General features: G+C 44.6%; 2 protein-coding genes across 3 annotated transcripts; one reads left to right on the plus strand and one right to left on the minus strand.

Moving 5' to 3' along the window:
* The first annotated feature begins 519 nt into the window (after positions 1 to 519).
* phf13 (PHD finger protein 13) lies at positions 520 to 13,115 on the plus strand. Of its 2 annotated transcripts, XM_064968561.1 has the most exons (5): positions 520 to 966; positions 1,916 to 2,020; positions 3,408 to 3,599; positions 3,682 to 4,114; positions 4,250 to 13,115. In XM_064968561.1, the coding sequence occupies exons 1-5, from the start codon at positions 919 to 921 to the stop codon at positions 4,480 to 4,482; spliced, it is 1,011 nt and encodes a 336-aa protein (XP_064824633.1). In that variant the 5' UTR covers positions 520 to 918; the 3' UTR covers positions 4,483 to 13,115. The 2 variants fall into 2 exon arrangements, with proteins under 2 accessions (XP_064824633.1, XP_064824635.1); XM_064968563.1 differs by lacking the exon at positions 3,408 to 3,599.
* Positions 13,116 to 13,295: 180 nt separating this feature from the next.
* On the minus strand, positions 13,296 to 26,913 carry dnajc11b (DnaJ (Hsp40) homolog, subfamily C, member 11b). Its single transcript, XM_064968564.1, is given in 17 exon segments — positions 13,296 to 16,751; positions 16,911 to 17,040; positions 17,137 to 17,279; positions 17,413 to 17,470; positions 19,395 to 19,464; positions 20,539 to 20,694; positions 20,909 to 21,025; positions 21,369 to 21,454; positions 22,228 to 22,417; positions 22,506 to 22,579; positions 22,701 to 22,823; positions 22,969 to 23,097; positions 23,228 to 23,329; positions 24,570 to 24,643; positions 24,758 to 24,887; positions 26,717 to 26,818; positions 26,821 to 26,913. Coding segments are annotated over 17 exon segments (1,803 nt in total). The 3' UTR covers positions 13,296 to 16,725.
* Positions 26,914 to 27,202: the final 289 nt, after the last annotated feature.

Genomic DNA, 27,202 nt, shown 5'->3' on the forward strand with positions numbered 1-27,202 from the left:
TCGATTTTGCAGAAAAACAGAAACGCTCAAACATCATCAGGGAATGATAAAACATCCAAGCGGGGTCTGATCACCTCCCGACGGAGATTTTTGCTGAGTTTTTGTGCAATATCAACTGGCTCTTCAAGAAAAGGACACGCCATGTCTGACATCTCCTGCAGTCTGCAGGCTTCAGCTAAAGAGGATGAGAAACTCAGCCAGGGTTAGTTGAAGAAAACCTGCTCGCTGGCAGGGTTTTCTTCACAGAGTATGTTGTCATGGTTACTGAACTGGCTTTGTGAAACCGAAAACTCAGTTTCCTTCAACTCTGAGTTAACTAACTCTGAGTTTTCACTAAACCTGCTTTCTGAAACGGCCGTTGATGTGCCCTTGCTCTAGGCGCTTAACCTTTAGTGCTCCTCTATGTCGCTCTCGATAAGATAACCTGCTAAATGGCAAACATGCAAATGATGATGATAATATGTTGTTGGTGATGATGATGAAGGCGATGTTTAAAAAAAAAAATATATATATATATATATATATTCCTTTAAACCTCACTTCAGCGCTCTCTTTTTTTTCGAGGTGGTTCTCTCGTCCAGTCCTTTCCTGTTTGATTAGTTTGAGTGAGAGGCAGGCAGCTAATGGCAACGGGGATACTGACGGTGTAGCTGGCGAACCCGTTTTGTTCAAGAGATACGGCAACATTTGACTTATAACTATAATGCATTACTAAGTATCTCCCGTGGTATAGGCGAAACAGTATCTTCAGACAGTGTTTATTGCTAGAATATTGTAAGCTAACAGTTAGCTAGCTAACAACAGTGCAATGTTTTGAACGTCGATGACACCAGAATTAGTGGTGCACTCGTTTATTGCTAGCTAATTATATTATTAGGTAACTTAGCTACATTATACCAAAAGTATCACTTTTTAGAGATGGACAACGTTACTTCATCGTCACACCATCATGCATATGAATCAGAGGTAACCTAGCTAACGTTAAGTATTTTATTAGCTAGCCAGTTATCACAATGCTAGCGCTCATTGTAACTTAGCAAATATTATCTCACTAGGTAACCATTGATAACTAGCTAGTTAACTAACTGTTTATAGCTAACTAACTAATGGTATATACGACTGACTGCTGAAAACAGGCAGTGCTTATGATCATACCGTTAGGCAGTCAGTTAGCTACCTTTCCTTGGCTTGATTAAACAACCACTGTCACGATTACAGTATAACGTTAACTAGCTAGCTATTGTTTTACGGTTCATCTTGTTTTTATGTTTGAATATAATCACAGTCGCAACCTGTTAACGTTAGCAATATAACTTGACATGTGCATGCATTTTTCACTCGTCTTTAACGTAATGACAGATCTGTTGTTATGCTGAAAACACGAGGTTGCATATCTAGCTAACGTTACTTAAAAGCAGGCTAGCTACCCTGTCCACGCCAACGCTTAGTTAACTAGCTCAGCAACAATCGCCATCTTGGCACCGCAGTTATAAGGTATTTTACTAGGTAGGTAACACATGAGCTAATTAGTAACTGTCCTTCTCGTGTTTTCAACTAAATCAAAACTTCAACGCTAACGTTAGCGCCCAAACGTAGTCCTCCGTATAGGCATTTGTCGATTAATTAACTTATTTAGCGAGCTACGTTAGCAATGACGTTACTGTAGCTAGTTAGCTTCACGTTAGCACAATTCCTGTCAAGCTTGTCAAATGGCATTGGTTGAAACCGAGTCTCGTGTGTCATTTCAGTCGTCGTAATTTTTATATTCCGTTTTTAGTACGTTCATATACAACATTTTATTTATGTATTTTACAAGTGAACCCCTGCTAAGAGGGCAATCATCACAACATGTCTCTTTAATTCAGAATGTCTTAGCTAGCTTTGACCTCATGCTGATGTTATTCATGTGTTGCAGGGCCAGGGGCACAGTCCACCATACAGGAGGCGGACGGTGGAGGATTTCAACAAGTTCTGCACATTTGTGTTGGCATATGCAGGCTATATCCCATATCCCCAGGAGGTGAGTAAAGGGAACCCAATCATAGTTGGTGTATGCCTTTTTATCAACAGTCCCTTGTAGTTGACAGTCTAGGTTCTTTGCTCTGAATAGTTAGGCAGAACTGTGACTGGTTATATTTCGAGGTGTGTGCGTAACGCATTGTGTTGAGGTTAATGGCCAGACACCAGGGGTAGGACTTGGATGTGTGTGTAGTTTGTGGATCATGGAGAGGCCACTGTGAGCTTTTGCTTTTTTCTCCACAACTGTTGTGCGTGTGTGTGTTGGTGTCCCACTGCCCTCCATTCCCCCTGTGTGTATTAACCCGCCGCCCCTAACTAGTGTTGTGAATATGGATACAGTCAACATCACATTCACTTAGTCACATTGAAAGTGCCATTTTGTTTTCCTTCAGTAAGCTACAACGTTGTGGAACTCTCAAATAGAAATAGGTTATGCTGTGTCTGTCATGTAGGAGTTATGGCAGCTCTATAAAGCATTGCATTTCTATCTGAAACGTTCAGAGCGTTGCATCCTCCTGAATGCAACCCTGGACATGTTGACTGTATCGAAGTTATCCCCTCCCTCCCCGGTGTGGTGTGTTGACCCTCTATTTGATCCACAGAACTGGAGGAGGCGTGGCTTCTGGCAGCTTCCTTGCTGGGCCCCGCCCCTTGTCCCTCGCTAGCCAATCTGCTGCTGTGTCTCCTGAAGGGACACGCACCTAACACAGCCCTGCCCCCTCTCCCAGGGTAAGAGGGCCAACAAGTCTCTCCATACTCATCCCTGGCCCTGTGCTTCTTTGGCCCCTAGACCATTTACCCTTGCCTCTGTAGTGTTCATAGTTTTGGAAAGACTGGATAGAATTAAAAAATCTGTGATGGCGCTACCTAGTTTTCCAACAAGCTGAATTGAGCTTCTATTGCTGTCTAGCTAGCCCTGAGATTAGGATCCCTGATGGGGCTGGAATGGAACCAGGGCCCCCTGACCCCCTCAGCTCAGGCAAGAAGAGCAGCTCGACCCAACGCCAGCGCCCTAAACAAGTTCAACCAGGACCGTACTGTACCTCATCCATAGACCTGTGCTAATACTCTGTGCTTTGTCTGTCTGACCGAGCCCCTCAGAGTAAGACAGGGTGATTTTTCATCCTTATGACCATATGCCGTGGTGTCACTGAGGCCATGTATAAAATATGCAGTTCCATATTATTGTGGAAGTGTTGTGAAGTTACTGTTGATGCCGGTTTTGGTTCAAAATGGTCTCAGATTTGTATTGGATCAGTGTGGTTTGTGGCCAATGTCAATGGGTTGTATCAACAGCTTCACGCCCACCTCCATTCTCCTCTCTAAGAGTTGACTTTTGTGTAAACACATACAGGCTTTTATCACCATGTCTCTTTTTCCCTCTCCAGGACTCTCCTCTGCGTAGTAGCTCCAGCCCCCCCAACAGTACAGGCAGTACAGCAGACAGTGATGGCCCTGTCTCTCAACCCCCCACTTGCCCCCCGCGGCCCCCCATACCCCTGCAGGACAAGAACAGGAAACGACCCCATCCCACGGGAATCCACCCTGGGGCCTCACTGTCCAGCCATGTTATGAAAAATGTAAATGGAGTGCTTTTGATCCACTCACACAGTTTCAACCAGTAATTCTAACCCTAACCCTAAATTAATTCCTGTTTTCCAGCATGGCCATTTAGCGTCCTCTCTGCACCCAGATGACCAGAGGAAAGCCAACAAACTGAAGAAGAGGAGGAAGGACCGGGAGAGCCAGGCCGGCGAGCCGAGCTCTGCACATCAGGCCTACGCAATGAGCCCAGAGCCACAGTTCCCCCTGCGAGGACGACCAATCAAAGACGAGCCTGAGGATGACTTCTTTATCCCCCTCCACCCTTCGTCCCCTCACCCCCTGCCCAGTCCCTCTCAGTTCAATAACTCCTCCCCCTGTAAGCAGGAGCACAATGAGGAGTGGGAGTGCTGGGCGGGACAGGGGCTGGTGGAGGGCATGGTGAAGGTGGAGAGTTTTACTGGGAACAGGACGGTGATCCGACAGGGGAAACAAGTGGTGTTCCGAGATGAGGATGGCTCCGGAGAGGATGAGGACATCATGGTGGACTCCGGTGAGAGAACGTTATGTAAATGCTGCAAAAAAGTTACGGAACTTATTGTTGTGATGACATTGCCTATTTAAAGTAGCAGTCTGACAGTTAATCCCATGTAAATGTTTTGTTTCTTCCCCCCTCTCTTTCTCTCAGATGATGACTCGTGGGACCTGGTGACGTGTTTCTGTATGAAGCCGTTTGCAGGCCGGGCTATGATTGAGTGTAACCAGTGTAACACGTGGATCCACCTGTCCTGTGCTAAGATCAGGAAGTCCCACGTTCCTGAGACTTATATGTGTCAGAGCTGCAGAGGCACACTGGGCCTGGCAGACACCCGCCGCTCATACCGCTCACGCATTGGCCCCCGCAGACACCTTCTTGACTGACCCATTGCAAACCCCTTCACCCCTTTCACCTGCATTTAGACCATGCCCCATACGGTTCTAACCCCAACCCGGTCCTGTAACGCATGCCCCAGGCCAGCCCTTTCCTTTTGTCCCTGACCCCAGTCCTACCCCATGCCCCAGGCCCTTTCCCTCACCCCTATTGCATCGACTAAGCCTACTAGCCATCCCTCGGGGTCTTCAACACCCCCAAACTAAACCGATCCGAGTGCTATTTAAGATTTATTATACATTTGACGGTTTCTCTCTGCTTCCTTCCGGACTCTGTGCGTAAGTCAATCACTGAATGTCTGTCTGTAGTAGTACAATAGTTGACCAGTAGGGTTGGACTCCGTAGTCTAGTCTGGCTGACCGGTTAGCTCCGACTGGATAGAGACTAGCGACGCATCTCGCATGAACAGTGGAAACCTGTCTTCACTCTTAAATAGTCAGAGAGAATGGCCTATAGAGCTGTCACCCAACGGTGTGCATTTTGGGACGTTGGCTTAAAGGGGTGTGTTGACTTGCCAACCCCTTCTCCCCCAACCACCCTCTCAACTTGGTGGTTGGTACGTTTGTCTAAGGGAAGCCTTTGTCTAAAGCCTCAAGCAGAGGGTCTGTAGATAATGATGTCCAGTTCTATACTGAACAAAAATATAACTGCAACATACTGAGTTAGTTCATATAAGGAAATTTGTCAATTGAAATAAATAAATTAGGCCCTAATCTATGGATTTCACATGACTGGGAATATAGATATGAATCTGTTGGCCACAGATACCTTAAAAAAAAAAGTAGGGTCATGGATCAGAGAACCAGTAAGTATTTGGTGTGACCACCATTTGCTTCATGCAGCAATAGTTGATCAGGCTGTGGAATGTTCTCCTATTCAATGGCTATTCGAAGTTGCTGGATATTGGCGGGATCAATCAATGTCAATCAATGGGTGACATGTCTTGAGTTTTATTTTTTACCTTTTATTTAACTAGGCAAGTCAGTTAAGAACAAATTCTTATTTTCAATGATGGCCTAGGAACAGTGGGTTAACCGCCTGTTCAGGGGCAGAACGACAGATTTGCACCTTGTCAGCTCGGGGATTTGAACTTGCAACCTTCCGGTTACTAGTCCAACGCTCTTACCACTAGGCTACCCTGCCGCCCCATTCTTCCATGTGCAGGCCATGGAAGAAGTGGGACATTTTCAGCTTCTAGGAATTGTGTACACATCATAGGGCCGTGCATTATCATGCTGAAACATGAGGTGATGAATGGCACGACAATGGGCCTTGTCACGGTATTTCTGTGCATTCAAATTACCATCGATAAAATGCAATTGTTTGTTGTCCGTATCTTGTGCCTGCCCATATCATAACCCCACCGCCACCATGGGGCACTCTTTACAACCTTGACATCAGCAAACCGCTCGACCACACGACACCATCCATGTGGTCTCTGTTTGTAAGGCCTGTTGGATTTACTGCCAAATTCTCTGAAATTACGTTGGAGGCGGCTTATGGCAGAGAAATTAACATTCAAATATCTGGAAACTGCTCTGGTGGACATTCCTGCAGTCAGCTTGCCAATTGCACGCTCCCTCAAAACTGTGTTGTGACAAAACGGCACATTTTAGTGGCCTTTTATTGTCCCTGGCACAAGGTTCACCTGTGTAATGATTATACTGTTTTATCAGCTTCTTTACATGCCACATCTGTCAGGTGGATGGATTATCTTGGAAAAGGAGAAATGCTTACTAACTGGGATGTAAATATATTTGTGGACCAAATTTGAGAGAAACACGCTTTTTGTGCGTATGGAACATTTTTGGGATCTTTTATTTCAGCTCATGAAACATAGGACCACCACTTCACATGTTGCATTTATATTTTTCTTCAGTACAGATAAATGGAACGCATTCAACTCTTTCTTTCAATAGACAGTGCTTGAAATGGTGCTCGAGACAACCAAGGAATTATCCCATATGACAAACATGTAAAAGAGGCATCACTTGATGTGTTTCATATCAACACTTCTCCATCAAGTGAGTGCTGGCCATAGACAACCAACTTTTGGCCACGACTGTATTGAGAATGATACAACAAATATTTAATTTCCACAAAGTTTGCTGCTTCAGTGTCTTTAGATATTTTTGTCAGATGTTACTATGGAATACGGAAGTATAATTACAATAAGTGTCAAAGGCTTTCATTGACAATTACACAAAGTTGATGAGTCAGTATTTGCAGTGTTGACCCTTCTTTTTCAAGACCTTTGTAATCTGCCCTGGCATGCTGTCAATTAACTTCTGGGCCACATCCTGACTGATGGCAGCCCATTCTTGCATAATCAATGTTTGGAGTTTGTCAGAATTTGTAGGTTTTTGTTTGTCCACCCGCATCTTGAGGATTGACCACAAGTTCTCTATGGGATTAAGGTCTGGGGAGTTTCCTGGCCATGGACCCAAAATATCGATGTTTTGTTCCCAGAGCCACTTAGTTATCACTTTTGCCTTATGGCAAGGTGCTCCATCATGCTGGAAAGGCATTGTTCGTCACCAAACTGTTCCTGGATGGTTGGGAGAAGTTGCTCTCGGGGGATGTGTTGGTACCATGCTTTATTCATGGCTGTGTTCTTAGGCAAAATTGTGAGTGAGCCCACTACCTTGGCTGAGAAGCAACCCCACACATGAATGGTCTCAGGATGCTTTACTGTTGGCATGACACAGGACTGATTGTAGCGCTCACCTGGTCTTCTCTGGGCAAGCTTTTTTCCGGATGCCCCAAACAATCGTTAGGGGGTTTCATCAGAGAAAATGACTTTACCCCAGTCCTCAGCAGTCCAATCCCTGTACCTTTTGCAGAATATCTGTCTGTCCCTGATGTTTTTCCTGGAGAGAAGTGGCATCTTTGCTGCCCTTCTTGACACCTGGCATCTTCCAAAGGTATTCGCCTCTCTGTGTGTGCAGATGCACTCACACCTGCCTGCTGCCATTCCTGAGCAAGCTCTGTACTGGTGGTGCCCCTATCCCGCAGCTGAATCAACTTCAGGAGATGGTCCTGGCACTTGCTGGACTTTCTTGGGCGCCCTGAAGCCTTCTTCACAACAATTGAACCGCTCTCCTTGAAGTCCTTGATGATCTGATAAATGGTTGATTTAGGTGCAATCTTACTGGCAGCAAAATCCTTGCCTGTGAAGCCCTTTTTGTGCAAAGCAATGATGATGGCACTTGTTTCCTTGCAGGTAACCATTGTTGACAGAGGAAGAACAATGATTCCAAGTACCACCCTCTTTTGAAACTTCCAGTCTGTTATTTGAACTCTATCAGCATGACAGAGTGATCTCCAGCCTTGTCCTTGTTACCACAAGTGTGTGTTGACGAGAGAATCACTGACATGTCAGCTGGTCCTTTTGTGGCAGGGCTGAAATGCAGTGGAAATGTTTTTTAGGGATTCAGTTAATTTGCATGGCAAAGAGGGACATTGTAATTCATCTGTTCACTCTTCATAACATTCTGGATTATATGCAAATTGCCATCATACAAACTGAGGCAGCAGACTTTGTGAAAATTAATATTTGTGTCATTCTCAACTTTTGGCCACGACTGTACAAACACGCATACACTGAGTGTACAAAACCACTCTTTCCATGACAGACTGACTTGGGAAAATGAAAGCTATGATCCCTTATAGACGTCGCCTGTTAAAACCACTTCAAACTGTTGATGAAGAGGAGACAAATAAAGATGAATCTTAAGCCTTGAGACCTGGATTGTGTATGTGTGCCGTTCAGAGGGTGAATGGGCAAGACAAAATATTTAAGTGCCTTTGAACTGGGTATGGTAGTAAGTGCCTGTTGCACCAGTTTGAGTGTGTCAAGCCAACTTGACACAACTGTGGGAACCATTGGCATCAACATGGGCCAGCATCACTGTGGAATGCTTTCGACACCTTGAATCCATGGCCTGGACAATTTGTATATGTATTTTATTTAATGAGGCAAGTCGGTTAAGAACAATTACTGCCAACCCCGGCCAAACCCTAACGACACTGGTCCAATTGTGCGCCGACCTATGGGACTCCCAATCATGGCCAGTTGTGAAACAGCCTGGAATTGAACCAGGGTCTGTAGTGACACCTCTAGCACTGAAATGCAGTGCCTTAGACCGCTGCGCCACCCGGGAGCCGCAGAATTGAAGCTGTTCATAGGGCAAAAGGGGGGAGGGTGCAACTCAATATTAGGAATATGTGCCTAATGTTTTGTACACCGTGTATATATGATGCAGTGTCTGGTCCCTTTTTCTGGTCATAGGTTGCACCTCAGTCACTCTGTTGTCATGCCATTGTTATGAACGTTCCAAAGCCGCCCTCTGCTGGCGGCGCCATAGTGGTGATAAACCCAATCATTCTGCAATAGGCAAACTATTTGGCCTAAATTACACTATCGCCTGGGGAAAAAAGTTGATATTTCTAAAGTAGTCAGATATTTAGTAGGCAATATTGTCATGTCATTAGCTAGCAAAGTTAGTCAAAAATAGCTAGCAATTCTAACGTTAGCTCGGTGGCCTCCCCTCAATTTTAGCTAACTAGCTAACGTTGTACTGCATCTAAAGTCAATCTGGCGACATCCGACTGATGGCAAGGGGGGTTTCTACTAATTATTTGCCTCCATTTGAATGTAATTGTATTTCCAAGCCACTGTATTGCACTTTTAATGAAATCATCAGCGCTCATTGACGATGCGTCTAGTAGATGGTGCTCAGTCGGGCATCAGTCTGAAACAAATGTTCAAAACAACATTGTGACGAAACATCGAATATATTATTAGATCAGTTCTTTCTCCTAGACCAGGGTCTGTACCTGCCGCCATCCTTCTCAAAGCTTTTATCTCTTCAGTTAGAACATTGAACAACTATTTGTGGAAATTATTTCCCTGTTAACGTTCCTGGCTGTGTTTCCAGAAGCCATTTCAGTTTTACATTTTATGAAGAATTCAGATTATTTTTCCACAATAGAGCCAGGTGACTGTTGGAAACAATCACTCATTGAATTAAGCTCCACTCACAAACACCACCATGTCGGGAACAGTTTAATGGTCCTGAACAGACCCCAGTTGGTTAATGGGTACACATTGATGTGGCTTTGAAGAGAGCCCTGGGTGAAGAAAATGCATTAACGTGTGGTGAGCGAAAGCGCACACGTAGCCATGTAAAGTGATGTCATTGGTCCGGTCCAGAAACAAGCCCCTATCCCCAGGCATTTCATGTAAAGTGATGTCATTGGTCCGGTCCAGAAACAAGCCCCTATCCCCAGGCATTTCATGTAAAGTGATGTCATTGGTCCGGTCCAGAAACAAGCCCCTATCCCCAGGCATTTCATGTAAAGTGATGTCATTGGTCCGGTCCAGAAACAAGCCCCTATCCCCAGGCATTTCATGTAAAGTGATGTCATTGGTCCGGTCCAGAAACAAGCCCCTATCCCCAGGCATTTCATGTAAAGTGATGTCATTGGTCCGGTCCAGAAACAAGCCCCTATCCCCAGGCATTTCATGTAAAGTGATGTCATTGGTCTGGTCCAGAAACAAGCCCATATCCCCAGGCATTTCATGTAAAGTGATGTCATTGGTCCGGTCCAGAAACAAGCCCCTATCCCCAGGCATTTCATGTAAAGTGATGTCATTGGTCCGGTCCAGAAACAAGCCCCTATCTCCAGGCATTTCATGTAAAGTGATGTCATTGGTCCGGTCCAGAAACAAGCCCCTATCCCCAGGCATTTCATGTAAAGTGATGTCATTGGTCCGGTCCAGAAACAAGCCCCTATCCCCAGGCATTTCATGTAAAGTGATGTCATTGGTCCGGTCCAGAAACAAGCCCCTATCCCCAGGCATTTCATGTAAAGTGATGTCATTGGTCCGGTCCAGAAACAAGCCCCTATCCCCAGGCATTTCATGTAAAGTGATGTCATTGGTCCGGTCCAGAAACAAGCCCCTATCCCCAGGCATTTCATGTAAAGTGATGTCATTGGTCCGGTCCAGAAACAAGCCCCTATCCCCAGGCATTTCATGTAAAGTGATGTCATTGGTCCGGTCCAGAAACAAGCCCCTATCCCCAGGCATTTCATGTAAAGTGCCCTTGGGAGCAGGGGTCAGAGGTTGTTTCTGGACAGCCATTGTCTCTGCCCCTTGGTTCTCAGTCCCCTCAGGTTAGTCCTATAGGTTAGAGAGCAATGGGGCCAATGTAGGATTTATTCAGCCATCAATCAATGCATTATCAAAACCATTGTGCAAGTGTCTTAGGGCTCTATATATGGGGTGTTTTGGCATTCTGAGCTTTTCCTGGCCATGTGACCTGACCACAAAACAAGTTTTATAGGCTATAACGAGGACCCAGAATTTTTCATGGTCAGGACAACTCCTGACCCTACACGTCTCCTTCTGGTGTACTCATTTGCACAAATCAGTATTTAATCTCTCACCTGATCCCTACCAGGCTCGCTGGGGTTTGATAATGATCACTACCAGGCTCGCTGGGGTTTGATAATGATCACTACCAGGCTCGCTGGGGTTTGATAATGATCACTACCAGGCTCGCTGGGGTTTGATAATGATCACTACCAGGCTCGCTGGGGTTTGATAATGATCACTACCAGGCTCGCTGGGGTTTGACAATGATCACTACCAGGCTCGCTGGGGTTTGATAATGATCACTACCAGGCTCGCTGGGGTTTGATATTGTATTTTGGAGTTTCTGGAGAAGTGTCCTTCTTCAAGCTGTTTGCATTTTGACCGTGTTTGGAATTTAAGCTTTTTCAAATATTCATGTTTTCACCAGTTGTCAAGTCTAAGCTTGCTGATGTGTACATATTGTTGTTTCTTGTCGACCTCATATAAAGTACCTTCAGAATGTATTCATACCCCTTGACGTATTCCACGTTTTTGTTGTTACAGCCTGAATTGAAAATCTATTTTTTGCTCACCCTTCTCCAACAATACCCCATAATGACAGTCAAAACGTGTTTTTAGACATCTTTGCTAAGTTACTGAAAATTAAATATTTAATTTACAGAAGTATTCATACTCCTGAGTCAATACTTTCTAGAAGCATATTTGGCAGTGATTCCAGCTGAGTATTTCTGGGGATGTCTCTCAGAGCTTTCTCCACCTGGATTGTGCAACATTTGCCCATATTATTTTCAAAATTCTTCAAGATCTGTCAAATTGGTAGTTGAGCACTGCTAGACAACCATGTTCAGGTCTTGCCATAGGTGTTCAAGTAGATTTAAGTTAAAATTGTATCTCGGCCACTCAACATACACTGTTGGTAAGGAACTTTAGTGTAGCTTGGGCCTTTTGTTTTAGGCTATTGTCCTGCTGAAAGGTGATTTAATTTACCAGTGTCTGGTGGAAAGCAGACTACCAGGTTTTCCTCTAGGAGTTTGCCTATGCTTTGCTCTATTTTGTTTTAATTTTCTATGCTGAAAAACTTCCCAGTCCTTAATGATTACAAGCATACCCATTACATGATGCAGCCACCACTATGCTTTAACATATGCAGAGTGGTACTCTGTAATGTACTGGATTTGCCCCAAACATAACACTTTGTATTCAGGACAAAAATGTAATTGCTTTGCCACATTTTCATTTTCTTTCTTTTCAATATGTCAATTAGGTTGTATTGTGGAGTAACTATCAACAATGTTGTTGATCTATCCTCAGTTTTCTCTTATCACAGCTATTAAATTCCGCGACTGTTTTAGAGTTACCATTGGACTCGCGGTCAAATTCCTGAGCGGTTTCCTTCCTCAACTAAGTTCGGAAGGACACCTCTGTTTCTCGTGACTGGGTGTATTGATATGCCATCCAAAGTGTAGTTTAATAACTTCCCTGTGATCAAAGGGATATTCAATGTCTGTCTTTTCTTTTTTTTGCCATCTACCGATAGATGCCCTTTTGCAAGGCATTTTAAAATATCCCTGGTCTTTTTGGTTAAATGTGTTTTGAAATTCACTCTGAGGGACCTTACAATTATCTGTATGTGTGGGGTACAGAGATGAGATTGCCATTCAAAAATTGTTAAACACTATTATTGAGTGAGTCCATGCAACTTATTGTGATTTTGCCATAAAGGGTTGACTACTTAATGACTCAAGACATTTCAGCTTTTCATTTTTAATGAAATAGTAACATTTTTTAAACTATTCCACTCTAACATTATGGGGGTGTACCAGTGACAACATATCTAAATGTAAATCCAAAGTGTAACACAACAAAATGTGGAAAAAGTCAAGGGGTGTGAATACTTACTGACGGCTCTGTAAGCCATAGATCGATGTCACTGTCTGACTGTTAGACATACACCTATTGAATGCTTGTCTGGGCTGGGCTTTCTAGAAAGCAAGAGCAATGGGTTGGTTAGTTATTACTAACTACAGTTAATAAGATATGGGTTACTGATAAGTCAGTCATACTAGAACAATTTATTTCAAAAAAAAAAAAAAATGTAAATGTTTCAAAATATTTAGGAAAGTTAGCATTCTAACTCATTGCTCCCGCTTTGTGAAACCCCCTTACTGAGAATGTGGTGTCTGGTGCAACATGTTTCTGTGAAACTCTGTATTGTAAATAAAGATTTAATGAAGATTTTAACCCCACCTTTCTAGGTCTCCTCCATTGTTCCTGTACTTGACCACTATCCTGGGTGCGAGTCAGTTTCTGCTGTGTTTGGCTTGACAATAATGGAGTAGACAAAAGCATGAACAGTTCTGGGACCAAGCTCTGACATCACTAATGTAGTTTTGGTCTTTAAACAAATACGCGAGTCAGTGGCTCATCTTTTTATTTATTGTAATATCTTTACTACATAGTCCACTAGCTCCACACACACACACACATTTTAGACAGTTTGGGTCATGGCCAGGGCAGGAATGTAACAATGGAGAGTAGTCTCTCTGTTGACCTCAGGGTGGAGCCAGAGTGGCTGAAAGAACAGTGATGAGTGGGTGACTAGTGGCAGGGCCGACTAATATGGAGACTAATGGCACGCGAAGGGGACATGATGAGCAAACATCCTTAATGGAGGCAGCAAAGTGTTTAGTGTCTCAAATGGGGTGAATGTTTGCTTGTTCTTGCCTCATTCTGTAAAGGGTGTTTTGAGTCAGTCAACCTCATTCACAAAATCTTAACTGGTAAGAAGAGACATGAGTACAGTTACTAACAATCCGATAACCTGACTCCGCTCTAGGGCAAAACACCTGAGAGGGTAGGTCACTTTCTGCTCAAATACATGGCATAGAACAGATCCTGTGTCCTGACTACACAGACCTGTACATGGGGTTTCAGCACTGTAGGATTGGGGACAGCATACAGTGGAAATGGAACTGAACTGTGTTGACAGAACTCCAGTTTCTACCACTGAAAAAAAAAAAAAATGCAGTTCAACTATGTCACTCATCAATAGCCTATACAGTATATTGCCTTCACAGAAAGGACCAACACTGTCAGTCAATAGTTAGTCAATGTTAAGTAGAACAGTGTCTGTTTGGTCTATCTATAGTATTAAAAACAACATATAAACAAGACAACAGGGACAAACCAATATTACCATGGGAACTAAAGGTATGGCACATAACAAAGGACTGACAAATAATTACAATACTCTTCATCACCATAATTTTGATATATGACCAGGTCTTAAATAAATGTATACATAAAAGTACAATAGTCCCACTGCATCCCACTTGCATGTTTCCATTGACAGTGACAGATGTACATACAGATGCTTTAGTAGCAAACTAACTCTCACAGAGGCTTTCTCATAAATGTTATATAAATAATGTATATACACCATAATGTATACAGTGCATTCGGAAAGTATTCAGACCGCTTGACTGTTTCCACATTTGGTTACGTTACAGCCTTATTCTAAAACCGATTAAATAATGTTTCCCCCATCAATCTACACACTAACCCATAATGACAAAGGCAAACACAGGTTTTTAGAAATTTTAGCACATTTCTAAGAATTTACATAAGTATTTAGACCCTTTACTAAGCTTTGGCAGCGTTTACAGTCTAGAGTCTTCCTGGGTATGACGGTACAAGCTTGGCACACCTGTATTTGGAGAGTTTCTCCCATTCTTCTCTGTAGATCTCAAGAGCTGTCAGGTTGGATTGGGGGGGGGGGTGCTGCACAGCTATTTTCAGGTCAGAGATGTTCGATCGGAGCCACTCCTCCGAAGCCATTCCTGCGTTGTCTTGACTGTGTGCTTAGGGTCGTTGTCCTGTTGGAAGGTGAACCTTCGCCCCAGTCTGAGGTCCTGAGCGATCTGGAGCAGGTTTTCATCAAAGATATCTCTGTACTTTGCTCCGTTTGTCTTTGCCTCAATCCTTACTAGTCTCCCAGTCCCTGCCACTGAAAAACATCCCCATGCTGCCACCACTATGCTTCACTGTAAGGATGGTGCCAGGTTTCCTCAAAACGTGATGCTTGGTATTCAGGCCAAATAGTTCAATCTTGGTTTCATCAGGCCAGACAATCTTGTTTCTTATGATCTGAGAGTCTTTAAGTGCCTTTTAGCAAACTCCAAGCGGGCTGTCATGTGCCTTTTACTGAGGAGTGGCTTCTATCTGGCCACTCTACCATAAGGGCCTGATTGTTGGTCACCTCCCTGACCGAGGCTCTTCACCCCCGATTGTTCAGCGGCCAGCTCCAGGAAGAGTTTTGGTGGTTCCAAACTTCTTACATTTAAGAATGTTCTTGGGGACCTTCATTGCTGCAGAAATGTTTTGGTACCCTTCCCCAGATCTGTGCCTTGACACAATCCTGTTGTGAGCTCTACGGACAATTCCTTCAACCGCATGGCTTGAGTTTTGCTCTGACATGCACTGTCAACTGTGGGGCCTTATATAGACAGGTGTGTGCCTTTCAAAATCATGTCCAATCAATTGGATTTACCACAGGTGGACTCCAATCAAGTTGTAGAAACATCTCAAGGATGATCAATGGAAACAGGATTCACCCGAGCTCAGTTGAGTCTCATAGACAAGGGTCTGAATACTTACGTAAATAAGGTACTTCTATTTTTTATTATTAATACATTTGCAAACATTTCTAAAAACCTGTTTTCACTTAGTCATTATGGGGTATTGTGTGTAGATTGCTAAGGATCTTTATTTAGTTAATACATTTTAGAATAAGGTTGTAAAGTATCAAAATGTGGAAAATACCGAATACTTTCCGAATGAATGACATCATTGGACGTTCTCTCTACTCTTCACTGTTGCTCAGGCAGTGCTTCCCCAGCATCCATCTCAGTCATATCAACTCAACCCAGCCTACCAGGGCTCCAATCACACATTGGCTACTGGGGGTGCCTTAAAAATAGACCAGTGTTAATATTCTCAGCATTCTTTTCAACCCTTATGGGTGTGCCCTTATGTGTTATTAGAATGACTGTCACCCAGATAATTAGACCCTGCCCCACACAACAACAGCAGCAGACACATCGCTTCCAAGGAATAATAATAATAATAATAATACGTCAATTATTAACAAAACAATATTTTTTCTGCCTTCAAGTGTAGTGCTGGGTGTCAGTATAGTGGTACTGATGAACACGTTTTCATGCATAGTTCTGTTCTAACCGTAACGCATGAGTTAGTAGTGTAAAACATGAGTACAACTAGTATAGTACAGTGGTATATTAGTTATACAATATTAACTGTAGCAGACTTCACTGATATGTACATCGTGAGTCATATTGCACCTTTCTGGGGAGATGAGGAGAGAGGGAGATTTCAGTACATTTTACACGCACACATACACACACACACACACACACACACACACACAGTGGAAATTACAATGGCTAAAAGAGAGGAATCTAGTGGGTTTTGAGAGCGGAGAGAGAAGAGGAACTCATGTCTGAATTCATAAATGTGATGGGGAAAGAGAGAGAATTTATATTCCCTTTGTTTGACTCTCGACCTCTGCTTGTCAGTCCTTCTGTCAATGTCTGTCTGTCTGTCTGTCTGTCTGTCTGTCTGTCTGTCTGTCTGTCTGTCTGTCTGTCTGTCAATGTCTGTCTGCCTGTCTGTCTGTCTGTCTGTCTGTCTGTCTGTCTGTCTGTCTGTCTGTCTGTCTGTCTGTCTGCCTGCCTGTCTGCCTGCCTGTCTGCCTGTCTGTCTGCCTGTCTGTCTGCCTGTCTGTCTGTATCTGTCTCCACTTGACCGTTGTTGCTCCCATAACAGAGGGTTCCTACGCCTCAGCATCGATTCTGTGAGCTGAGAAATACAGGGAATATTTAGCTTAGTGTAGTACTTTTGTAATTAATCTGCAATGTAATGGAGTTAAGCATTTTTGGTTGTAAACAGGTTATGATATGGTTGTGGTTAGAGTAGAATAGTGGTTATGCAGTGGTTGTGTTGTGGTTGTATACTTACACTGCTTGGGTATCCGTAGAGCCTCAGTGTCTGCAGAGAGGACTTGGTGCATCACCCCCCTGAACTGATACAGCAGCTTCAGACTCTTATCCTCTCCTACACACGGGTCATAGAAACCTGGCAACCCCGCCTTTATATATATAAGGAGAGAGGGGGGGGGGGGGGCTGGTTACACACACGCAGGTCATATAAAAATTCCACCCTCCACCCACACACACACCCTTACCTTTGATGCCTCGGTGAGTATGAGTTTGGAGTCCTTGACCAGACACTGCAGAGGGACAGTAACGTCTATAACCTGAGCTCTCTCTTGGCGCGCGCTGTTGTCTGTCACAAACTTTCCATACCACGCATTCAGGATGATCAGACCTGGAACAGGAGGGACACACACACAGCTGAGTCAGAATTATTGAAAAGACAACGCACAGAATAAACAGTGTTGAGTCAAGACAGAGGTCAAGAGCGTTTGTGGGCGTGCATACGTGTGAGTGTGCTTACTCACCCATCTTAGACTCCTCTCCCTCGATGATTCTCCTCACAGACTCCTGCATCAGCAGAACCTGTCAGGGAGAAAGAAAGAAAGAAAGAAAGAAAGAAAGAAAGAAAGAAAGAAAGAAAGAAAGAAAGAAAGAAAGAAAGAAAGAAAGAAAGAAAGAAAGGAGAAAAGGGTTGAACATACAATGATCTCAATGATCATCAATGAGCATAAAGTAAATATGCTGTGTGTGTGTTGTTTACGTACCACCACAGTCAGAGGCTGGCACTAAGACAGCATTGAAGGAGCTGTATTCCTCCATTAGCAAACAAGAAAACGCTCACCCAGAGGTGGTGCTCCTAGTAGCCAGGACTTTAATGCAGGGAAACTTACATTTGTTTTACCAAATTTCTATCAGCATGTTAAATATGTAACTACACGATTTAAAAAACTCTGAACATTTACTCCACACACAGAGACACATATAAAGCTCTCCCTCAACCTCCATTTGGCAAATCTGACCATAATTCTATCCTCCTGATTCCTGCTTACAAGCAAAAATTAAAGCAGGAAGCGCCAGTGACTCGGTCTATAAAAAGTGGTCAGATGAAGCAGATGCTAAACTACAGGACGGTATTACCAGCAAAGACTGGAATATGTTCCGGGATTCCTCCAATGACATTGAGGCGTACACCGCATCAGTCACTGGCTTTATCAATAAGGGCATCGATTACGTCGTCAGTGCCCTCCTGTACTCCCTGTTCACTCATAACTGCACGGCCAGACATGACTCCAACACCATCATTAAGTTTGCTGAAAACACAACAGTGGTAGGCCTGATCACAGACAACGACAAGACAGCCTAGGAGGTGGTCAGAGACCTGGCCGTGTGGTGCCAGGACAACAACCTCTCCCTCAACGTGATCAAGATAAAGGAGATGATTGTGGACTCCAGGAAAAAGAGGACCGAGCACGCCCCCATTCTCATCGACAGGGCTGCAGTGGAGCAGGTTGAGAGCCAAGTTCATTGATGTCCACATCACCAACAAACTAACATTGTCCAAGCACAACAAGACAGTCGTGAAGAAGGCACAACAAAACCTATTCCCCCTCAGGAGAATTAATAGATTTGGCATGGGTCCTCAAATCCTCAAAAGTTTCTACAGTTGCACCATCGAGAGCATCCTGACTGGTTGCATCACCGCCTGGTATGGCAACTGCTCAGCCTCCGGACGCAAGGCACTACAGAAGGTAGTGCATACGGCCCAGTACATCACTGGGGCCAAGTTTCCTGCCATCCAGGACCTCTATACCAGGCGGTGTTAGAGGAAGGCCCTAACAGTCAAAGACTCCAGCCACCCTAGTCATAGACTGTTGCCTCTGCTACCCCACGGCAAGCGGTACCAGAGCACCAAGTTTAGGTCCAAAAGGCTTCTTAACAGCTTCTATCCCCTAGCCATAAGACTCTTGAACAGTTAATCAAATGGCTACCCGGACTAATTGGGGCGGCAGGTAGCCTAGTGATTAGAGCGTTGGACTAGTAACCGAAAGGTTGCTAGATTGAATCCCCGAGCTGACAAGGTAAAAATCTGTCGTTCTGCCCCTGAACAAGGCAGTTAACCCACTGTTCCTAGGCCGTCATTGTAAATAAGAATTTGTTCTTAACTGACTTGCCTAGTTAAATAAAGGTAAAAAAATGTTTTTGTATTTTACACCACTGTTACTCTCTGTTGTTATCATAGTCACTTTAATAACTCTACCTATATTACCTCAACTAACAGTACCGGTACCTCCCTGTACACAGTCTCGCTATTATGATTTTACTGATGCTCTTTAATTACTTGTTACTTTTTATTTCTTATTCTTATCCGTATTTTTTTTTAACTGTATTGCTGGTTAGGGGCTCGTCAGTTAGCATTTCATTGTCAGGTCTACACCTATTGTATTAGTCAGATGCGCCAAATACAATTTGATTTGATTTGTGTGTAGTATATATGGATGTTCCTCACGGCTGACTCCGCCTCTTGTTTCTTCTTGACCATGTCTACTTCTGAGCTCTTCCTCTGTAGCTCCAGATCTCTGTTGGACAGACAAGGACAGAAAGGGTCAAACAGGGACAGGCCAAGACATACCGGGACAGGCAGGGACAGGCCGAGACATACCGGGACAGACAGGGACATACCGGGACAGGCAGGGACAGGCCGAGACATACCGGGACAGGCAGGGACAGGCCAAGACATACCGGGACAGACAGGGACATACCGGGACAGGCAGGGACAGGCCGAGACATACCGGGACAGGCAGGGACAGGCCGAGACATACCGGGACAGACAGGGACATACCGGGACAGGCAGGGACAGACAGGGACATACCGGGACAGACAATGACAGTCAGGGACAGGTAGACAGACAGGGACAAACAGGGACAGACAGAGACAGAAAGAGACAGACAGACAGGAACAGACAAACAAGGACAGACAGGGACAGGCAGAGAAAGGCAGGGTGAGACAGAGACAGGTAGAGACAGCCATGCAGACAGACAGTGAAAGACAGAGACACAGACACACGGACAGACAGAGAAAGACATGAATAGACAGAGACAGGCAGGGATAGACAGAGACTGACAGGGACAGAAAGGGATGGACATAGACAGACAGGGACAGGCAGACAGACACAGACAGGGACAGAGACAGGCAGAGACAGGCAGGGACAGACAGACAGGGACAGACAGACAGGGACAGACAGAGGCAGAGACAGGCAGGGACTGGCAGGGACAGACAAGGACAGACAGACAGACAGACAGACGGACAGGCAGTGACAGACAAGGACAGACAGACAAGGACAGACAGAGACAGGCAGGGACTGGCAAGGACAGACAGGGACAGACAGACAGACAGACAGACAGACAGAACAAGATGTGAGAGTTTTCATAGGTCTAATAACTACTGCCAAGTAAATTTGCAGAGAGTGTGTGTGTGTGTGTGTGTGTGTGTGTGTGTGTGTGTGTGTGTGTGTGTGTGTGTGTGTGTGTGTGTGTGTGTGTGTGTGTGTGTGTGTGTGTGTGTGTGTGTGTGTGAGTGAGTGAGTGAGTGTGAGAGAGAGAGAGAGAGAGAGAGAGAGAGAGAGAGAGAGAGAGAGAGAGAGAGAAGCTCACTGTTGTTTCTGGGAGCATGTGTATGGTATAATGACCAGTCTGTGTATGGCCATGTAGACTAGTAGAGGCCCCACAGTGGCGTAGAACACTGCACTGGGCAGCAGCTGGTCTGTCAGGTGGACTGGGAATAGATAGGTCTGATTGGCACGAGCCAACCTAGGGAGAGAAGGAAACCAGTTACAGTACATACTGTACTATGAAAAGTTATAATACTATCACCTGATTTTGGGGTAAACCTGAATATTTACTAGCCAAAACACAGATAAGCATGCCACTCATGCACACACACATAGCACATACACTGTACTAAACTGTATTACACATTGCACATACACCCTGGATTACACAGACTGTATTTGTGTTATAGTACCTGATTTTGAGGGTGACTCCCTGTGGCACTCCGACACTGACAGTAGCAGCCAGGACACTGTGCCGACTGATCTTCCTCTCTGCTCCATACTCCACCACTGTACCAAACCAACCAGTCCTGACACACACAAACACACACACCACAACACCAATCAGGGCCAGACTCTCACCTTACCTATTCACATGTAGTTTCACGTTTTATTAGTACGGGATACGCATGGTATACATCATCCAACCAAATGGTTATTCCAGGTTCCTTCTCCACAATGCAACAACAATAAGAAATAATAAAAGATAAGAATATGAACAGAAAGTAAATGGCTCAGTAGAATAGAATAAACATTTTAGCACAAGTATAATAAAGGAAGGCACAATTTAGAGTCCAGTATCTACATATTCTGTGGAAGGGGGGATTGGGTGGCAGTGTATGAACTGAGTAGTATAATAGGGTGTGTACGAACTTGATCGATCCCTTGACCTTGGTCTGGTCCTCATCCTGGAACTTGTACTGGTAACTCATCATCAGATAGGAGTGAGGGACACCCAGCTAGAGGGGGAGAGTAAACAAGGTGAGGTGTGAGGGACACCCAGCTAGAGGGGGAGAGTAAACAAGGTGAGGTGTGAGGGACACCCAGCTAGAGGGGGAGAGTGAACAAGGTGAGGTGTGTGGGACACCCAGCTAGAGGGGGAGAGTAAACAAGGTGAGGTGTGAGGGACACCCAGCTAGAGGGGGAGAGTGAACAAGGTGAGGTGTGAGGGACACCCAGCTAGAGGGGGAGAGTAAACAAGGTGAGGTGTGCGGGACACTCAGCTAGAGGGGGAGAGTAAACAAGGTGAGGTGTGCGGGACACCCAGCTAGAGGGGGAGAGTGAACAAGGTGAGGTGTGAGGGACACCCAGCTAGAGGGGGAGAGTAAACAAGGTGAGGTGTGCGGGACACTCAGCTAGAGGGGGAGAGTAAACAAGGTGAGGTGTGCGGGACACCCAGCTAGAGGGGGAGAGTAAACAAGGTGAGGTGTGCGGGACACTCAGTTAGAGGGGGAGGAAACAAGGTGACGAGTGAGGGCACAGAAGAACATAGTTGGTCATCCTACCAGCCCTAAAACCCACCTCAACATATTCCCAATTGCACAGGTGTGTGTGTCCGTGTGTGTGTGGGTGCATTTGTGTGTGTGTGTCTGCATGCTACTGTGTGTGTGTGTGTGTGTGTGTGTGTGTGTGTGTGTGTGTGTGTGTGTGTGTGTGTGTGTGTGTGTGTGTGTGTGTGTGTGTGTGTGTGTGTGTGTGTGTGTGTGTGTGTGTGTGTGTGTGTGTGGTGTACCTGTAGTGCCAGGGTGAAGTGGCTGGTCTTGGTGTCTCGGACCACACTAGTGGTCATAGAGCTGTGGGGTCCCCATCGCCACTGCAGGTAACCCATTGTGTTCTGGTCTAGGTGACGAGCTGTCATTAAAGAACAGCTGGGACGCACGCCACGGGGAGAGAACTGCATACCACACTGAGCCGTCAGGAAACTAACAAACAGAGAGAGGGAGATGACTAGCATTACAATTGTTGTAGTGTAAAGAGAGCCATATCCTCTCCCCTCGATTAGCATCTTACCATCGTGGAGTCAGGTTACGGAACACCTTCATCCCAAACAGAGGTCCCAGTATGTCCCCTGCACCAAACTCCAACTACACACATACAGAGAGAAAATCACAAGAAGACAGAGAGTGAAACACAGACACGTCAGTCAATATCCTTCCTGTGTTCTCTCAGAAACAAGGGAGATAAAATGTGTGTGTGTGTGTGGACCTCTCCCCAGCCCTTGGCAGAGGTGACACGGCGGACAGTCATGTTGATGTTGCCTCCTCCGTTGCCGTTGTGTGTGGAGAGAGAGCCAGACAGCATTGCAGTGTCAGAGTTAGTCAACGGAGCCTACACCCACATACACAGGTAAACACATGGGAAACACACAAGCATAACACACGTTAATGTATCACAATGGACCTTTTTAGCTAGTGTGTGTGTGTGTCTGTGTGTGACCAACAAGGAATCGGACCACGTGTACGGGTGTGTGTACCTCAATAGACTGGGAGATGTGCATCCTGTTGATCTCGATGTGAGGGAATCCTCCTCCTGGCATCTCCTCAAAGTCCTCATCATAGCGATCAAACAGGTCTGTGGCATCTACTCCCACGCTAATGGTACCCTGAACACACAGACATGAGAACACAAAACATAGTGTTCTGATAGTAAACTTCACATGGAAAAAGTCTGTAGATATCACCCTGCCGTGGATATTTCTGTAAGAGGCTCAGGGAAGAAGCGTGTGTATGTACCTTGGGGTTGGTTCTCTGCTGTAGCCTCCTATCCTCTCTCTCTCGCTGCAGCCGCTCATACTCCTCACGGATCTCTACTGGGGTCCTCTTCCTCTCCACAATCTCCACACACATGAACACATGCACACACACGCTCCTCAGTTATCATCTCAGTTACTATTGTGGCATTACTACTTAAGTAGTAATGTGTGTGTACTTAAAATGTGGCACCGGACATTTGACGGACAGCATTTTAGTTTAGCGGACATTTTGACCCATATGCATTGGGTGTGTAACCTGGTTATGGCGTCCATCCCCGGTGCTCAGAATGACAGAGATCACATTTAGATTATGGTAATTCCTCTTAACAGAACATGCAACTCAGAGGATGCAATGGAGTGTGTCCTTCTTACTGAATTCTGATGCACACTTTGAAGATGTTAGAATAACTGTCCACATTTACTTTTCCTCAGCCAACAAGATGAAAGGAAAAAGGAACAGCAAAATCACTTGCCCATATCAATCTACTATCCCCCTTAGTAGAAAAGTTGACCTATTCTATTGGTCAGCTTGTTGTTCTGTGCGAGAAATAAATAGCCTATTCCCAACAGACTCTGGGACAGTTGTGGAATGACAATTCCCAAATTCATACAACCAGTACGTCAAAATAACTTTAAAAAGCATTGAGGCTGATGCAACGTTTATCTTAAAACGTTGATCAAGTATTATTTCTTCACATTATAGATTTGCAGCAATACGTACACATCAGTAGGCTACTTCCGAATGTTCGTTCCGACAAAAGCCGGCTTCTTTTTATAAGAAACATAAATGTATTGAAAATCCTAAATTGTTTGCATAGTCAACTTACACTTAGCTTACACTTAGCTATGACACACACACTTACCACACCAAACATGCCACCAGGGGTCTTTTCACAGTCCCCAAATGCAGAACAAATTCAAGAAAGCATACAGTATTATATATATATTATATAAGCCATTATTGCATGGAACTCCGTTCTATCCCATATTGCTCAAATGAACAGCAAACGTAGTTCCACATATAAAGCATATAAAACATATAAAGCAACCCCTCAAGGCACAACGCCTCTCCCCTATTTGACTTAGATTGTTTGTATATATGTATTGATATGTAGACTATGTGTGCCTTCTTTAAAATGTATGTAGTTCTGTCCTTGATCTGTTCTTGTCTATTAATGTTCTGTATTATGTTTCATGTTCTGTGTGGACACCAGGAGGAGTAGCTGCTGCTTTCGCAACAGCTAATGGGGATCCTAATAAAATACCAAAATACAAAATATTACCAGCTGACAGAAACCCTGACACACACGTGCTGAACATACCTCCCAGCCCTCCACCTCCAGGCCTTTCTTCCCAAATATGTCATAGATGGCCCTGGACTGAGGATCACTCAACACTGGACAGAGACAAGGGAGTGAAAAAATGAGAGGTTTATACTCTCATTTAACAGTCCAATTAAACGACAAGCAGCTTGTCAAGAAGAATCAGTGACAGGGAACGCACTGCTCACCCTCATAGGCCTGGTGCACCTGGTTAAATAGCTGCTCTGCCTGGCTCTTCAGCTCTGGGTCTCTGTGTTTGTCTGGGTGGTAGAGCATACACAACCTCCTATAGGAAGCCTTCAGCTCATCCTGAGTGGCCTGGGGAGAGGGGGGTGGAGGGTGGGGGGGTGGAGAGGGGACAGAGAGAGAAAGATTACAATATAGATTTCTGCAGACATAGCCTAATGCATGCATACTCCAACCACCCAAGCCATAGACTATTTACTCTGCTGCCGCATGGCAAGAGGTACCGGTGCATCAAGTAAGACACCAATAGGCTCTTGAACAGGTTTTATTGCCAAGCAATATGACTGATAAATAGCTAACAAAATAGCAACATGGACTATCGGAGTTTACCTGTATATTTATTGACCTTTAATTTCAATCTCTGCACTGTCTCAATGCACACACTGTCATTCCAAAACACTCACTCCATAATTTGTTCACCCACACATAATATGCACATACATTTAAACTGACTCTACACACCCCCACACCCACTCACATACAAGCTGCTGCAACTATGTTTATCTTATATTCTGTTTCCTGGTCTCCTTACCCCTACACATATCTACTTCCATCACTCCAGTATCCCTGTCACCTTACCCCTATACATATCTACCTCCATCACTCTAGTATCCCTGTCACCTTACCCCTATACATATCTACCTCCATCACTCCAGTATCCCTGTCACCTTACCCCTATACATATCTACCTCCATCACTCCAGTATCCCTGTCACCTTACCCCTATACATATCTACCTCCATCACTCCAGTATCCCTGTCACCTTACCCCTATACATATCTACCTCCATCACTCCAGTATCCCTGTCACCTTACCCCTATACATATCTACCTCCATCACTCCAGTATCCCTGCCACCTTACCCCTATACATATCTACCTCCATCACTCCAGTATCCCTGTCACCTTACCCCTATACATATCTACCTCCATCACTCCAGTATCCCTGTCACCTTACCCCTATACATATCTACCTCCATCACTCCAGTATCCCTGTCACCTTACCCCTATACATATCTACCTCCATCACTCCAGTATCCCTGTCACCTTACCCCTATACATATATACCTCCATCACTCCAGTATCCCTGTCACCTTACCCCTATACATATCTACCTCCATCACTCCAGTATCCCTGTCACCTTACCCCTATACATATATACCTCCATCACTCCAGTATCCCTGTCACCTTACCCCTATACATATCTACCTCTTTCACTCCAGTATCCCTGCACATGTAAATATGATAGTGGATCATATTTTTTAAATATATCCTGTATATAGTATGCTTACTTACTTTAATGTCTATTTCATATTTCTTATTCTTATTTCTCATGTGTTTTTTATAGTAATACATTGTTATTGATTATTGCAACGTTGGGTTTTGAGTTTGCAAGAAAGGCATTTCACTGCATGGGACATTAAAACTATATAAAGAAAATAAACGACAGGTTATTTATCCGTGCATCAGGGGACATACACACCTCCGAAGAACCATGTATCACCAGCAGTGACAAATGAGTAAACGAGAGCCAATGCCCGTTGGCCCTGTTTACACTGTCTAGCTAAATGCCGTAACGTTAATCGCAATGGAAATCTAGGCTCCTAACAGCAAGTGTCACATCTTATCAATTCAGCTTACAAAATAGTTAACTAATAATATTATTCCACTACTGCCTTTGTTGTCGTCTCAAGAAACAATATTGACAGGTAGCTACGTCTGACAGCTATGTCTGTCTTGCAGCATCCCTCGAATCGATGTGATGGGAGTGATGGACCGACCGGGCGAATGTCATCAACTGTCTCGCCGAACGCGATGCCCAATCGAATCCGTGTTGAACATTACCGATACAGTGAGATAAAAGGTTTAAACGAGCACATTATGTAAATACACAAACACCTTACCTCTTTCCTGACGTTGAGAAGAGAATAATAGTCTTGGTTATCCAACTCTAATTCATCGTCTAAGGACGCCGCCATCTTTGCGCTGGTTCGGCCCCTCCTCCTTACCCTCCAATACCAGTGTTCTGTGTGCTCATTGGTCTGTTCGTGTCTGCACTAGCGCCGCTGTGTGGCCAGGCGGGCTGCAGACATCCTGTCATTGAAAACAATATATCAAGGTGAAAGTGTGTGCTGTCCATGGTCCTGAAACTTCTAACGTAGCCTATGTAGTGATAGAAAGGGACTGACAGGGCAGGCTTGAGTTTACTATGTAAAAAATAGCACTATATCTAATGCCATAAACCCTTTGACAGAGGCATTTACATAGAAAGAGTGCACAACAGCTCTACCTGTATAGGGTTATTTAAGCTATTCGTTTGAGCCAGGCTTCTTCCTGTTCCTTCCGTGATTTGCATTTAGTGGTTGCCTTGTGGGAACATTTTATATTTC

The sequence above is a fragment of the Oncorhynchus masou genome, chromosome 6 (genome assembly GCF_036934945.1).
Source record: "Oncorhynchus masou masou isolate Uvic2021 chromosome 6, UVic_Omas_1.1, whole genome shotgun sequence".
Taxonomy (NCBI): domain Eukaryota; kingdom Metazoa; phylum Chordata; class Actinopteri; order Salmoniformes; family Salmonidae; genus Oncorhynchus; species Oncorhynchus masou.